Here is a 13331-nt window from a genome sequence, read left to right as displayed (position 1 = left end):
GCTGCGGCCGGCGGAGCGCGGCGTGCGGGGGGCGCGGGGCAGCGCCCGGCGGGCGGGCGAGCGCGGGGGGCGGCGGCGGCTCCGCGGGGCTCCGCGCGCCGAGCAGCAGCAGCAGCACCGCCGTCGGCAGAGGAGGAGGAGGAGGAGGAGGACGGGGCTGGGCGCCCGGCTCGCCGCTCTTCCTGCCGGAGACTTAACACGCTCGTTCATGCACGAGGGCTTTTTTATTTTTAATTTTTTTACGGCGATTTTTTCAATTTTTTTTTTTTTTTGCCTTATTATTTCTTTTCCTTTTTTTTTGGTTTTTATTTTTTTTTTCTCTTCCTTATCCCGAGGGGTTTCTTTGTCGCTCGGTGCCTCGCAACTGCCAAGTCCAACCTGCACAAACTCCTGGCCGCCGACCCAGCCGCCACCACGGGTCCTGGAGCCGGGATTCTCGGGGCTTCGGGGGCGCACCGCCTCCCCCTCCCCTGCGGCCGTGCACGCTGGCCGTGCCCAGCGCTGAGAGACTTTCGGCGGCAGGAGTGCCGCTCTCCTGAAACGCCGCGGGCAGGCGGAACCCACTTGTGAACTGGACCAGCTGCTTCGGGGAGGGGGGAAACCCGATGTGGTGAGGAACAAAAAGCAGACCGACACCCCCCTCCAAAAAAAAAAAGCAAAAACCAACAAAACCAAAAAAGCCCAAAACACCCCAAGAAAAAAAAAAAAAAAGGCAAACTTGGACGGGCGGCTCGCACCGCTGCTTTTGCAGAAACTCTTGTCTGACCGCGGGCGGCCCCAGCGCTCCTGCTCCTGCTGCCGCCGCCGCCTCGAGGGGGAGAGGACCGCGCCGCCGGGGACGAGGCGCCGGTGTGGAAGTACAAGTGGTGCGGGGAGCGGGGGCGCGGCCGCGGGGGGCTGCGCCGTCCCGGTGCCGCTGTGAGAAGTTGCGCGCCCTGCCCCGCGCCGGAGCGGCGCTGAGCCCCGGCGAGCCCCCCGCCGCCGCCGCCGCGATGGTGCAGCAGACCAACACGGCGGAGAACACGGAGGCGCTGCTGGCCGCCGAGACCTCCGACTCCGGGGCCGGCATCGAGCTGGGCATCGCCTCCTCCCCCACGCCGGGTTCCACCGCCTCCACGGGGGGCAAGGCGGATGACCCGAGCTGGTGCAAGACGCCCAGCGGGCACATAAAGCGGCCCATGAACGCCTTCATGGTATGGTCACAGATCGAGCGGCGAAAGATCATGGAGCAGTCCCCCGACATGCACAACGCCGAGATCTCCAAGCGCCTGGGCAAGCGCTGGAAGCTGCTCAAGGACAGCGACAAGATCCCCTTCATCCGGGAGGCGGAGCGGCTGCGCCTCAAGCACATGGCGGACTACCCCGACTACAAGTACCGGCCCAGGAAGAAGGTGAAGTCGGGCAACAGCTCCGCCAAGCCCGGCGACAAGGCGGACAAGGGCGGCGGGGGCGGCGCCGGCGGGGGCAGCGCGGGCGGCGGCTCCGGCGGCCCCGCGGCCCCCGCCAAGCCCGCCCCGAAGAAGGGCGGCGGCGGCGGCTCCAAGCCCTCCCCCGCGGGCGGCGGCGGCGGCGGCGCGGGCGGCAAGCCCCACGGCAAGGCGGCGGGGGGCAAGGCCGCCCCGTTCCCCGGGGAGCCCTCGGCCGCCCTGCTGCCGCCCGAGCACCAGGCGCTCTACAAGCCCCGGGGGGCGGCGGGCGCGCCCTCGGGAGCCGGCAAACCGCTGGCCGAGAAGAAGCTGAAGCGGGTCTACATCTTCGGCGGCGGGCAGGCGGCGGCCGCCTCCGCCTCCCCCGGCGGCGCCGTGCCCGGCAGCCCCACGCTGAGCAGCTCGGCGGAGGCCGGCGACCCCTTGAGCCTCTACGAGGAGGGCGGCGGCGGCGCGGGCCGGCCCGACGGGGACTGCGGCGGCGTCGCCTGCCCCTCGCCCTCCGGCTCCGGCTCGCCCTCGGATCACCGCAGCTACACCAGCTTGCGCGCCTCCTCCCCGGCCCCCTCGACGGCGCATTCCTCCTCCGCGTCCTCCCACTCCTCCTCCTCTTCCTCCTCCGGCTCCTCTTCGTCGGACGACGAGTTTGAGGACGACCTCTTGGACCTGAACCCCAGCCCCGGCTTTGAGAGCATGTCCCTGGGCAGCTTCAGCTCCTCGGTGCTCGACCGGGACCTGGATTTTAACTTCGAGCCCGGCTCGGGCTCGCACTTTGAGTTCCCGGACTATTGCACGCCCGAGGTAAGTGAGATGATCTCGGGGGACTGGCTGGAGTCCAGCATTTCCAACCTGGTCTTCACTTACTGAGGCGAGAGCCGGGCCCTGCTGGAGGAGGCACCGGCGCCCGTGGCTGTCGGCAGGACTCGCCCACCCCGCCGGGCGCTTCTGTGTCTTTTTCCGTTTCTGTTTGGTGTTTGTGTTTTGGGGGCTTTTTTTTAGGGGAGGAGGACGTGTTTTGTTTGTTTCTGGGAAGGGGCTGTTTGAAAGACTGCTTCTTGAGCTGGGGAAGGAGCGGGATCGCCCCGTCCCTGCGGAAAGGCCAGCAGTCCCCTTCCTCCGGCTGCAGACGGACCCGCACACACCCCCTCTCCGCGACTGGAGTCTGCCGGTGCTTTTTGAGAGACTGGCGGGAGCGAGACGCTGTCCTTTTCCCTTTTTTTATTTCCTGAAAAGAGAGACGGAGAAAGGGGGAGGGAAGGGGAAACCACACACACCTCTGGGTTCTTTGTTATTGCCCATTTTATACGAATAAAGAGGAGGGGGAGCGATGCGTTTGTGCTGAGCGCACACTGGATGTCTTGAGCATTCGCCCTTTCCTGTGAAAGAGCGATCAGAACTGCTTGGGGAAGAAAGAAAAAGAGAAAATCCACCCAAATCCTTTGCAAGGTTCACATTCGTGGGGAGAAATCCTGTCCCGGTTTCTTCTGCGGTGAGAGGAGGCAACAATGCTGGGAAAGGAGGAGGTGGATGGAGCTGGACTGAGATCCTAGTTAAGCGGAGAAGAGCCAGACTTACACTTGAGAGCTGTCTTGGAAATACGGTGGGGGGAAATAATAATAAACTGAAACGGATTTGCACGTACAGATAAGGTGGCGGCAGCGCTTTTCTCAGTCACCTCATGTAATATGTAGAGAGAAAACTAAGGCTGAAACTTCAAGAACACTGAAAACTTCTTTTGAAACAGAGACCGAATGGGAACAGTTTCTGTCATGATGTGGTACAGGGGAAACGGAGGGCGATGGCTTTTGCAAAAAAGAAAAAAAAAAAAAAAAAAGAAAAAAAAACAAACCCGAAAATACAAAAAAAAAAAAAAAAGTAGTTTTTTTTCTTCTTACTCAGAATCGTGATGGTGTTGGATTATTTCACTGGTGGGGTTTAATATAGCATGTTATACTGTCTATCTTTTCAAGATTTCTGTAAGACTGTTGAACAGTTTGAAAAAAACAAAACTAGTGTTAGGATAATATAAAAGCAGATAGATGGCGCTATGTTTGATTCCTACAAAATATCACCAGCTTTTTTTCATTCTTAACTCTTTAAAGGATTCAAACGCAACTCAAATCTGTGCTGGACTTTAAAAAAAAAAAAAAAAAAGAAAATTCAGGACCAAATTTTTTCTCAGAGTATGTATGTGTTTGTTCCTTATAGCTGTAAATGAAAAGACTGTTTTTTCTCACCGATGCTCCATCCTCGTATTGTTTTTTGGGTTTTTTTTTTTTCCTTGTAAATGTAATCGGATGCCATTTTATAAGTGGACGTATTTATACTGGCCAAACATTTTTGACTTTGTATTTCTTTGTCCTTTTTTGGTAGTTCTCGTTGTTACCCGCACCATTTTTATGTCTCCTTCACTGAAGGGCTAGAGTTTTAACTTTTAATTTTTTATATTTAAATGTAGACTTTTGACACTTTTAAAACAAAAAGAGAAGAGAGATGAAAAACGTTTGATTATTTTCTCAGTGTATTTTTGTAAAAAATATATAAAGGGGGTGTAAATCGGTGTAAATCGCTGTTTGGATTTCCTGATTTTAACAACAGGGCCGCTGGTTAGTATCTCACCCGCGTGTGCGCGCTCACGCTCACTCACACTCTCACACACCCACGAATCAGCCCCTATTTTGTCCATGTTTACACTCCAATCTGCAGGCATCTTAAAGTGACAGCATCCCTCAGCGCCCCCGCCTCTCCGGGGAAGGGATTCGCACTGTGTGCCACCGCTTTGGGCAGCCACCTGGCCCCGGGTGAAGTGAAGCGACTGGTGCATTTACACGGAAGGGATCCTGTACCTTTAACTTGTAAACCACATCTTTTTGCACTTTTTTTCTGAGCAAAAACGTGCCGTTTAAACCACTGGATCTATCGAAATGCCGGTTTGAGTTCGCGACACTATGTACTGCGTTTTTCATTCTTGTATTTGACTATTTAATCCTTTCTATTTGTCGCTAAATATAATTGTTTTAGTCTCTTATGGCATGATGATAGCATATGTATTCAGGTTTATAGCTGTTGTGTTTAAGATGAAGAAAGTGAAAACATCTTTGTACATTTAAGTCTGTATTATAATAAGCAAAAAAAGAAGATTGTGTGTTTATGTATGTTAATATAACATGACAGGCACTAGGACGTCTGCCTAATGAGGTGGTTCCGTTAAGGGTTTAACTTTTTTGTTCTTTTTTTTTGTTCTTTTTTTGGTCATCCATCCTGTGCAATATGCTGTGTAGATTTTTTTTTTTTTTTTTTTAATTTTGGTCTACGATCACCCACAACACAAGGTGGGGAAATGAAAAAAAAAAAAGAAAAAAATCATGCCAGCTAACCATGTCAAGTTCACTGCCTGTCAGATTGTTGATATACCTTCTGTAAATAACCTCTCTTTTTGTTTTGTTTGTTTTTAAAATTTTTTTTTCCTTTTTTTTTTTTTTTTTTTTTTTTTTTTTTTTTTCTTCGGGAAGGAAATAAAATCAGCTGGAACTGAACCCTAACACTGGGCTGCTCTTGTCATCATTGCTACGCCCCCAGCCCCCTCGGGGCAGGTGTGTCTTGTCTCTCCGGACTGCGGCGGCCGGGGCAGGGAGGGGCCGTCCGCCCGGGCCCGGGAAAAGGGAGCGGGGCCGGGGCACTGCCGGGGATCCCCGGGGCGGATGGGGGCTGCGGGACACGGGAGTCCCCATCGCCCGGCGCCTCCGCTCACCTCCCGAGGCAGCTGGCCCTGGCGGACCGCGGGTTGAGCTTTTCCTTTAAAAGGTTCTCCCTCCTCTTCTGTGTTCCGCCCTGGCGTTTCGGGTGGGAATGGCCCCTCCAGAACAGTTTCTCCGGGGCCCCTTAATGAAGAAGAGGAGATTTCTAAGGCAAAGCGTTGCCAAAGAGCGGCTGTGGGGATGCTCCTGGGGCGGCCCTTGTCCCCTCCTCCCCGCTGGCCGCCACACGGGGCCGAGGCCGGGGACCGCGGTAGGTTTCCACGTCCTGGGTACCCGCCTGCATTCCCCTCCTGCCTCCGAATGTGCATCGTACCTCGAGCGGTGTTTTGTAAACCGATTAAAGCATCCCACTGACATAATGGTTTCACTTAGCTGTTAATTTACAGCTGGCTTTGAGCCACCAACTCTTTTTCCATGAGAAAGGAGCAGCGAACGAAAAGAGCCGTGGTAGCGGCTGTTTCGCAAAGCCACCGGCGCAGGAGGTTAATATTTGCTCTGCCTTATCCCCGTGAATTCCTGGGTTGTATTTGCCTTGCAAAAAAAAAAAAAAAAATAAAAAAAAAATAAAAAAAACACCATCAGCAGCTGCACGCCACTCACTGCCTGGGCGCTTTCCCTTTGCATACCACGCCTTTCCTGTCCGGGGTCACTTGCAAACCCGGCGCCTGTGCCGCTGGCCTCGCGTGTCCCCCGGAGCATCCCCGCCCGGCCCGAGCACCTTGCTGCTTCAGGCGCTGTGCTTAGTCATTAACTTCCTCTTGGGCCCGGGCACCGCTTAAAACTCGGCGGAGAAAAGGGCCAGGGGTGGTGATGGGACAGGCGACAGCATCCAGCTACAGCCGCTGGCGAGCAGCCGGCCTGGGACTGCGTCCCTGCATGTGCCTGCCTCCAGGCCCCTTAGCTGTTGGCTACAGTTAACTTGAGGGGTTTTATGGTTTCCTGCCTGTGTGGTTTGTGTTCTCCACCATAATAAAGTCCAGTGTTGGCAAACGGATTGTTTCTCTGGGGACTCTTTGGTGACACAAATTGTTGCTTGCAGATAACTGCTGGAAGTCAGGCTACACAACAGTTACGTATGCGCATATATACACAAATGGCAAATATTTCTATACTCCTTGCTGCTTGCAGTAAGACAAGTCTCTCACTACAATAAGTATTCAGAACAAAGCCTCACAAGGGTATATCACCAAAGATACTCCTCCCCTCCCCCCCATTTTTGTTTTTGTTTGGTTGGGGTTTCTTTTGTTTTGTTTTCTTGTACTGGACCGTATTTCCGTATTTCTAGTGTAATTGCTTTGGAAAGAAAAAAGCCCTTTAGCAAAGGTGAAAGAAAGCAAATTTACTGTAAGGACTTTTTAATGAAGATCAATGTAAAAAAAAAAAAAAAAAAAAAAAAAAAAAAAAAAAAAAAAAAAAAAAAAAGCAGATTTTAGGAATTGCAACTGGTGTGTCTGACTGTAGGATTGCCTAACACTGGATCATCTCCTGGATGTGGGCCAGAGTGGTGGATGCCTGTGACGAGGTGTATTTCCACAGCATTGTGAAATCTCCGTCTCGAGATTGCCATAGCTGTCATTCACTCCTACTGCCCTGCCACCACTGCCAGAGCCTCTGCCAGAGCTGCTCTGAGGGGCTCCAGCCCTGCTCCTGGCAGGTGTAACCACGCTTCAGCACACAGGGCAAAGAAAAATTGCTCCTTGCCTGCTGTGCCCTCACCCCAATAGTCAGCATTTTAGAGACTTCTACAGCTACACATGGTCATTGTCACCAGTGAATCCCACACTACTAATTATTTATTCTCTCCTCCATGGCATCCCCTTCCTGCCCGTGGCCTTTGCAACATCTTGTGGTAATGCTGAGGGAAATTATTTGCGTGCTGAGTGAAAAAATGAAGTTTCTATTTTCTCTTTTAACTTCAGGGCAGATAATTTAGTTTGTTCTTGTACTCTGACAATTTTGTCTCTTCATCTTTGCTAAGACACTCATTTTTATCACTCTGCTGTTTCTCCACCAGTTCATCTCATAGTGCACAGAGAGATATAGAAAAGAATTGAAGTAGAAGATTTAAATGAAAAAAAAATCAGCATAATAGGCTGCATATGTCTGTCGCTAAAATTTATTTTTAAGAGATCATGCTTCTTTGTTAATCATTAATTTACCTGCAAATTAGATGAAGACTGTTCACCTCAAGAGTGTATATATAATTTTCAGTAATCAGATCTGCCTCCCTTGTGTATCATTTCATTTCCTTCCCTTCCCATGCTTGTGAAGCAGTGTGTGATGTGATTGCATACATAGACACTATTGTATTTTCTTTCTTTTCCAACGCAAATGTAAGATTCCCTGAGTGTCAGCAGTGCTGAGCACATTTGCAAGCTTTGTGCTCCTGTGTTATGCTTCCAGCAGAAATGGTTTGTCTGAGTGGAAAGGACAGAATGAGCCAGAGGCCTCCCCAGCCCCACTGCTAGCTGTCGTGACATACACAACTTACATCATACATGACACAGCCATGGGAGTGCAGAGGCTTCACGCTGGCCAGCCCCTTCTCTGCCACATCTGCTTCCACAACACAGTGGAAAAAGAAGCAGATTAGAGCTTAACCCTCCTCCCATGGGCTCTTTTATTCTGCCTGTTGGATCTAGTTATTGAATGTACCTATTAGGGTTAATTTTTTCTTGTGGAATAACTCCATAAAGATCTCTGAAAAGCTTTGAAGACATTAACAAGGTATTACAATGAGACCTCCTGGGTCTACACATGTTGTGATCATCTTAATATGCCAGAGTTCAAAAATTATTATCCACCTCCTGCCATTTCAACTTCTCCTCTCCAGGGCCCTCAAATGAGCTCTAAACATCAGGTAGGATTTTTTGTCACCAACATGAGGAAAATGTATGTGGTTGTCTCCAAGATGAGAGTACCGTGGCACAAAAGCCAGTTTAGTAATTTCCTGGTCAGCAACTTCTCTGTTTTGTGAACTGTACATAAACATCTCAAGGCAAGGAGTAGCATTCACAGAATCTATAGTAACCAAGCTATAGAACACCAACAGAATTAAATCTCCTCGATGGGAATAACTCAAAGCATGGCTAATATAGTATCTTTAACCAGATTATACTAGTCTGAGTCACTTCCTATGCCTTTTTTCCCCACCAGTACACTACTACAATATCCTTTCTCTCCCTGTATTAACTCCTCTATGTTTCTTGCAAACAAAGCTTAACCCTCCTACATGGTGAAAGAACATAATAAGGCTCCAAATGGCTCCTGTTACATCTTTCCTTCTAAGTATGTTTATTTGAACCAAAGGACAATATAAGAGTGGACCAGAACATTATGTCATACCTTCTTCCCAGACCCCATTTTTCTCATGTTTAAGAATTTATCTCCTTCCTTTGCAAAAGGCACATTGCATTTCCAGTAGAATGAAAAGAATCCAATTTAAGATGTATCCAAGATGTACCCATGCTTCGTTATCATCCTGAGTTTAGACCGAGGCTGTCCGATGAGGGTATCTCTGCACACTGACTCAAAAATAGCACCAATCTGGGGACAAACTGTGATTGTGTTTCTGAAAGCTAAATGAAAACAGCTGGTATCTAACTGAATAATTTAAAAGGCGCTTGCTCAGGTTGACTGTTTTGAAGAAGTGAAATTGCTGTGAAACTAGACAAGATCTGACTGTGTGATCTCAGCACAGTTCACCGAAACCTTTATACTCAGGCTCAAGTCTGATTGCGTCTTTCATATAGTCACATCCTTGATGTGGCAGAAGCAGGACAGAGTGACCCTTTGCTGTAGCAGCCTGCCTGAAGTGTGTGACTGCATGTAGCTCATGGTCTGTCCCCCTCAGAGAAGTGGAGCAAATATCCAAATCTTTCCAAGCTCCTGGAACTGCTGAAGCCATAATTGCTGCCACAGTGGGATGGTTGCTAATGAGGGTCCATTGGCCAGGCATAAAGTGACCGCTGTGCTGATGGCAGTGAGTTAGACACGACAGGGGTGAACCCGGTGACTGGTAAAGGGAATGGCAGTTTGAAGGTGGCTCTGGGCTTTTCTCCAGATTTGAACACCAGAAACTGGATTGGTTTATTTCCATGAAAACAAATTCAGAGATCATCAGGCTCATCAGACCTTTTTCTAGAGACTGCCATCATTCAGAAATGTGGCATTTGATGTGACGGTGATGCCATCGATTCAGATTTACTCAGGGCACCAAGACAGGCAAAATAATTTATCATTATGTGGGATAGTTCCTGTTTACATGTAAGTACTTATGTGCTCTCATTGTTTACAGTTTTAAGGCCTAATTTTCGAGGAGGGGGCATATTTTCCATAAATAAAACAACACAGTTGTTTTCAAATGAAAGAACTTGCATAGTTCTCTCTAGCTGTAGAGGTACAGTGGATAAAACAGGCAGTCAGAAGCAGGCATCTTCTGATTAATTCCCGGTCTTCCTGCAAACTTTGTCCAAGACTCAGCATCATTTGGAAAATTTTATTAAGCTGCTTTCCTTTGGATTGGTTTAAATTTTTTTTGTGGGTTTTTTTTTTTGTGTGTGTTTTTTGTTTGTTGGTTTGGTTTTTTTAACTAATACATTTAGAAGGTTTCTAGCAAGCAGGGTAAAGCAGCAGAGTAAGAAGAGTACATCTATACATTCTTATTAAAAAATAAGAAATCCTGATTATTTTAAAAATATTTGGTTTTGTTGTCTTGTATCAGCTTTGGGAGAAAGAAAGTGTGCAAATGTTCTTTGTTTGAGCTCTCCATGCTTTTAGCATGAAGCCTTACCAAATGAGTCCTTTGCTTTCCTATCTTGAATTGAAAATGCATATAAGTGCTCTGGAGCTGTTTGCAAATGGAAAGTCATAAATTCCAGCTCAGCTTATCTAAATGGTGTACTTCATGTAGTTCTAAAACATAGTACTATCACAGTGAAAGATACACACCATGAGTTAGACTTTGACTGACGTACTCAGTGATAATTACATAAAGGAAGCTTCCTAATTCCATTAACAAATTGTTCCAGGTTTAGATAGAAATGAAATCATAGTGTATCCTCCTCTTCTATTGCATTATTATTGTTGGTTTGCTGGTGCCCTTAATCGTAGATCAGGAGCTCATGGCCTTGATGCACTATTAGTACAGGACAAAAAGAGAAGATCCACTTTAGATTGTTTATAATTTAAATGTAGGACAGAAAAGCAGTCATGGATATGAGGAGAAAACAAACTAATATTGCCATTTGGTTTGGCAGCACTGATGTCACTACAGAAACAGCCTGAGTTAGCTGCGCTTTCATTTTTTGTATGTGTCACAGATGAAGACACGTATTAATGAGGGATTTGGAAGAGAACACATCTAAATTTGAACCTGTGAACAGGGACCTCTTCCAAAGTATTTGCCATGATAAAAGAAAATACAAAACATAACAAGCAAACAGTTAAGACTTAGGGATTATGAGGAGAATGTGTCCAACTCTTCACTGCTGCAAGGGAACAATGAGATAAGCATGATAAGCATGTCGTGGTGCTGGAAAGTACCCTGACATAAACTTAGCTGTGGAAAAGGGCCAAGAGCACAAATCAGGTTATCACAGTCCAGCCCGCAGGCCATGAAAATGGTCATTGAGTCAGAAAGTCTGGATGTGTGGGAAGAAGAGGAGAAAAACCTACTGCAGTAGGAAGGACCCAATGTGATGTGAACTTCAAGAAAAGATTAGAAAAAAATCAGTACTGTTGAAGCATAGCCTGGATATTAAAGGAGAAATATTGCTGGAGACTGGTATTTTAAGGGAGCAATTGAGAAAGAGGTAGGCTTTAAGGGCCTAGTGGTGATGGAAAAATTTATCTTGGTTTAATTCTGGTAGTGCATACAATCCGGGTATCCACAGGCAATGTTAGAGACAAAAGATGGTTTTTAATTTCTTGTGAGGTGAGGATATCAGCAAATCATTGTGTCAGCCAGTGGAACATGGTTTCTGTAGATCCATATCTTAGGAGAGCTCCTGCTACAACCTATCTGGCAGGGCTGGGAGCGCAATAGCTTCATTCCTCTGGCCAGCCCTACCTGGAACTCTCACCCAGCCCTGACAAGCTCATTTAAGCCCAAGTCTGGGCCTCTATCCTTTCTCCCAGGCAGCCCCTTGTGCAAAACCTGTAGAAATGTAGTGTCTCTTGATCTCAGCTTCCCTCTATCAAAGTTGTGGTGAGTGGATGGATGAGAGGATGAACTGATGAAGAGAAGTGTATGGCACCTCTTCAGGAAAGCAAGTTATAAAGGTAAGTCCAAAGAACCTTTTGCCTATAGCCATCCTCAGCTGGTGGAATGGGATTTGGAAGCATTTGAGAGTTATGCTTCCGCCACTCCGGGTGACTGGCACTCAAGAGAGGATCTGGTGCCCTATGGCCTTACAGATGTGTTTTCTTGTAGCCTCCTCTGAAGGATGTTGGATGCCAAATGGCACATTTAAAGCTTTTGTGGTTCTGCTTGTTACTGGCAGGTCTTTTGGTGATCTGAAACTCAGTTAAGTCCAAATTTTTCTGTGATGTCATGAAATATGGGAGTAATTTGCAGGAATGGGAAAATTATTACTTAAAATACATTTAATATTATTTCTTGGTAAATAAAGTTGTGCCATTGGTATGCTGAAGTGTAGTTAATACTCTTCTTGTCATAAATGAATTATAAACTTGTAGAGCAAAGGGTACTCATAAGGAAATATCCACATGTGCACATTTACAAAAAAGTTTTTCACCAGGGGCCCTGAGAACAACAGTGATGACAAACAAAATGGTCCGGTTTTCACATCAGGGGGATAGATTTAGATCAAAGCCATTTAAATTGCCAATTTTAATCATGATTTAAATTGTCAGGTTGGAAACCTTGATTTAAATAATTGATTTTCATCTTGTTTTGCATTTGTGCTTCCTAAGTATTTTTCTAAATAAGGGCCGATTCTCATTGGCTGTTGTAATTCAGCATTTCCTTTTGCTAACCATTAGGCTTAAGTACATATTACGTCTGCATATATTTAAGTAGTTTAACATATATTTACACAGATTCTTAATTTATACACTTTTATCATGCTAGAAAAATTATTAATGAATATTTTTCTGACTTTCTAAATGATGTTTATTTTTTCCTCATGCATTCATTCAAACTGTATTTGGATGGTAATTAGACTTTCATTAAAAATACATAAAATCTGGAGGGGAAGGGGGATGTTAGTTAGAATATGCTGGGTGGCTAAAACGTAGTTTTGTTAGAATATGTTCCCATTAAAAAAAACAAGGTCTAGATTTGCTGTGCCCTTCAGACCTGTAGCTCTGATAAGTTATTTTAGCAGGGCATTAGTTGCAGTGTTACCCAGCTGGGAAAGGCTGCATTTCTGGAACCTTCACACATCTCTTTAGGAGTGCGGAGATGCTGTGGTCTGTGCCAGGAGAAAGAGGAGTAAGCCACCAAGGACGGGAGCTCCTCCAAGGCCCATAGTTACTTTTCCAGCCAAGCTGCTGCCTTTGGTGCAGTAAGGTCACCAGCCATCTTGAGCCTCAGGACGAGGACAAAGAACTCTGGTTCAGAGCTTGCTTGGAGGCAGCTTGTGACAGTGGTTCTGACAAAAGTGGGGTATTTCTACCACCTCAGCATTCTGAGGTTTAATGCCAAAGTGCTTCTGCAGAGTGTATCTTGACTGGCTGTTAGATTTGCTGCATAATCTGTGGCTGGTGAGCTGAACTGTCACTGTGTCTTCTGGTATCTTCGAGATAAATTTCAGTGTCTTGTAATGTGTTCTAGTGTGATAGAATAGGGGAAAAAATGGACTGCTTTGCTTTTAATCCCTGTGGCTTAATTTGTGTATCTTGTGCTTTCCTCGAAGACCTGGTTGTTGGAGAATGTTCTTGATTTGTTTTGCTGGGAAATATAAGTTATTTAATTTTTGACACTGAACAAGGCATTTATAATAATTAATTGGCAAAAATGCAGCCAAGTTTTGTGACAATTCATTTTTTTTTAGATTTAAATACATATATGGTGTTTTTAACATTCTTTTGTGTATAGAGTAATGGGGAAGACAGTTTTTCCTTTGCTAACTGTGGTATCTTGAACATATTGATTTTATAAACTAGATAGTAAAAAAGTTAT

General features: G+C 46.8%; 1 protein-coding gene across 2 annotated transcripts; it reads left to right on the top strand.

Moving 5' to 3' along the window:
- Positions 1-303: 303 nt before the first annotated feature.
- On the top strand, positions 304-5015 carry SOX4 (SRY-box transcription factor 4). 2 transcript variants are annotated; one of them, XM_066323870.1, is made up of 2 exons: positions 304-2228; positions 4940-5015. In XM_066323870.1, the coding sequence occupies exons 1-2, from the start codon at positions 993-995 to the stop codon at positions 4967-4969; spliced, it is 1266 nt and encodes a 421-aa protein (XP_066179967.1). In that variant the 5' UTR covers positions 304-992; the 3' UTR covers positions 4970-5015. The 2 variants fall into 2 exon arrangements, with proteins under 2 accessions (XP_066179967.1, XP_066179957.1); XM_066323860.1 differs by having other exon boundaries at positions 304-4969.
- The last annotated feature ends 8316 nt before the right edge of the window (positions 5016-13331 follow it).

The sequence above is a fragment of the Sylvia atricapilla genome, chromosome 1, assembly GCF_009819655.1.
Source record: "Sylvia atricapilla isolate bSylAtr1 chromosome 1, bSylAtr1.pri, whole genome shotgun sequence".
NCBI lineage: Eukaryota > Metazoa > Chordata > Aves > Passeriformes > Sylviidae > Sylvia > Sylvia atricapilla.
This window is presented reverse-complemented; position numbering and strand designations above follow the sequence as displayed.

Bases quoted from the DNA above. Each gene is read 5' to 3' on its own strand.
- SOX4 (XM_066323860.1), top strand. From the start codon at position 993: ATGGTGCAGCAGACCAACACGGCGGAGAACACGGAGGCGCTGCTGGCC.